Source organism: Pygoscelis adeliae, unplaced genomic scaffold (assembly GCF_000699105.1).
Source record: "Pygoscelis adeliae isolate BGI_AS28 unplaced genomic scaffold, ASM69910v1 Scaffold1277, whole genome shotgun sequence".
Lineage (NCBI taxonomy): Eukaryota > Metazoa > Chordata > Aves > Sphenisciformes > Spheniscidae > Pygoscelis > Pygoscelis adeliae.
In genome coordinates, this window is record NW_008825096.1 from 32711 (window position 1) to 35266 (window position 2556).

At 62.0% G+C, this 2556-nt stretch overlaps 2 protein-coding genes across 2 annotated transcripts in view; both read right to left on the minus strand.

The window, feature by feature from the left end:
* Positions 1-38, minus strand: part of GRIN3B (glutamate receptor, ionotropic, N-methyl-D-aspartate 3B) — a 10752-nt gene extending 10714 nt beyond the window's left edge. The window contains exon 1 of the mRNA XM_009327003.1: positions 18-38. Coding sequence (XP_009325278.1) covers positions 18-38 — 21 coding nt within the window. The remainder of the gene's footprint in view (positions 1-17) is intronic.
* Positions 39-777: 739 nt separating this feature from the next.
* The window catches only part of WDR18 (WD repeat domain 18), a gene marked incomplete at its 5' end in the record, with an annotated part of 9987 nt that continues 8208 nt past the window's right edge, over positions 778-2556 (minus strand). Inside the window, 2 exons of the mRNA XM_009327005.1 lie at positions 778-1008; positions 1773-1841. Coding sequence (XP_009325280.1) covers positions 778-1008; positions 1773-1841 — 300 coding nt within the window. The remainder of the gene's footprint in view (positions 1009-1772; positions 1842-2556) is intronic.

Below are 2556 nucleotides of genomic sequence, written 5' to 3' on the forward strand. Positions count from 1 at the left end.
CCCCGCCCCGAACCCACCACCCTGTACTCGGAGCCCATGGACGCCACCCACAGCCCCCTGCCCTCCTGACCAGGAGGACGGATGGGGCAGTGCGGGAGTCCCGTCTTCAGGCTTAGTACCCCAGGGACCCCCTGCCTGTCCCCAGGCAGCACCTCTGCTGCCCCGGGCACCCCCCAGGAGCAGGAGCTGCTCAGCCCCCGCTGCCACGAGAGCAGAACAAGCCCAGAGCGGGATCCCAGCTGTGAGGGGTCCAGCGATATCGAGCAGCGTTTCCCAGGGCGGGATGGGCGGAAGGGGTCTCTAAAATCCAATCTCAAACCAGTATTAAGAGAAAACCACTTTTCTGTCTGCACTGCAGGGTCAAGTAACGAAAAGAAACGAAAAAGGGCCAGGGGAAGAGACGGGGAAAGAGCAGGAGCTGCATCCTGAACCCCACCCTTGGAGCCGGCGACGCTCCTCCTGCAGCCGGCCACTCCGAGGTTGCCCCCGCCGGCACCGAGCAGCAAATCGGGGTGAAAACGGTCCCTGTGTTGTCCCGCACGCAGCAGCCCTGCAGCCCCCGCGCTTGTCTCAGTCCCACGTCGTCGGACGCCAGACCAAGCAGGCAAATACTCCGGCGTGTGCCGCGTGACAGGTGCTGGCGCGGACGCGAGCCAGGCGCGCGCAGCAACACCCGTAACTCTCACACAAGGGCCGCTTCACACCCCGGGCCTGCGTCCCCTCTGCCCTGCACAGCGCCAGGGACCTCCGCCCAGCTTTCGGCACCCATCTCGTCCGCTAGCAGCTGCTCGAGCTCCATCGCCACGGTGCAGGAGCAGGTATACACGAGTTGCGAGAGAAGCAAAGGCGAGTTCTGGGGTGGTCCCAGAAGGAGAAAGAAACCCGCTCCACGCACAACCCAAGGTCCCAGTCCAGGCAGCCACACGTCAGCTTCCGCGATGTCTCCCCTTCCCGCAGGCTCATCTCCCCGAGACCTGGCAGTGAGTTGTTGCTGAGACCAGGAGCAACCTGGAGCAGCAGCTGAGGCAAGAACATCCCTGCGCTGGTGGAAGAGGTGAAGCTGTGAGTCCCCAGCACGGGGAAGGTCCTTGGGCGGGTGTCCTGGTTTCGGCTGGGATAGAGTTAATTTTCTTCCCAGCAGCTGGTGCAGCGCTGCATTGTGGATTTAGCAGGAGAATAATGTTGATAACACGCCGATGGTTCAGCTGTTGCTGAGCAGTGTTTATACTAAGTCAAGGACTTTTCGGCTTCTCACGCCCTGCCAGCGAGAAGCCGGGAGGGGGCACAGCCGGGACAGCTGACCCACACTGGCCACGGGGATATTCCATACCATGGGACGTCATGCTCAGTACATAAACTGGGGGGAGTTGGCCGGTGGGGGGTGACCGCTGCTTGGGGACTGGCTGGGCATCGGTCAGCGGGTGGCGAGCAACTGCATCGTGCATCATTTATTTTGTATATTCTTTTATAATTATTATTATATTCCCTTCCTTTTTTGTCCTATTAAACTGTCTTTATCTCAACCCATGAATTTCACTTTTTTTTCTCTGATTCTCTCCCCCACCCCGCTGCAGGGGGGGGAGCGAGCGAGCGAACGGCTGCGTGGCGTTTAGCTGCCTGCCGGGTTAAACCACAACAACCATCAGCGAATTCCAGGGCTCGTTCCTCCCCCCTGCTTGGCGCAGTGCCCTAAGGACGGCTTCAGCTGAAGAGAGGACCCCCCAGGGGATCTGTACCAGGACGCGATTCCCCCGTCTCGGAGCAGCTCTCACCTTTTCCCTTGTTGAGTACATCTGTGAGTACATCTTCTCAGCCTTCTCCAGGTAGCTCTCCCCAGACTCCTGCAGGGACCAGGCAGGAGACATTGATACAGAAGACCCGGGCCCTCTCCCAGCACCCCTGGGCAAGGTTCCCCGCTGAAGTAGGCAAAGAAACCCCCCCGGCCCTCAGCCCCCAGCCCCAGCCCCGCAGGCCAAAGCAGTGACCGAGCAGAGACTCCAGCGGGGTACGGCCAACACTGCGGCACCAGCAGAGCCTGGCTGGAGCTGCAGCCCCTTTCAAAAATGGAAGGTCTGTGCCCAGGGCTGGGCAGGGGGCCCAGAACGGTCCCCTCGAGTGTGCCTTGTGCAGGGGTCTGCCAAGCTCCTCTCCCAGCACGGACAGAGCCCTTTGCCTGGGCAGGGGGAAGCGCTGGGCTCACCACGCTGCAGGCTGCTCTCCCCAGCATCGTGCTGCGAGCGGAGCAGCCCGACTGACTGCGGGACTGACATTTCCAAAACAGCACCTGAGCTGGCCCTGCACCACCGGCGTGCCATCCCCTCCGCCGAGCAGCAGGCAAACAGCCCCTCCTGGACCGGCTGACACCTCCTCTACACGGAGCTCATCCATCAGCCGTGGCAGGGCTGTCGCTCGCCCAGGGACAGACGCTGACAGAGGAGAGAAGCTCTGGGACTGCCAGCAGAGTGGCCAGGGGACGGACAGACCGGCACGGCACGGAGCGAGCCTGTGATCATTGACGGTGCAGGACACCCCCCCTGCCTCGGGACGGCCACGACT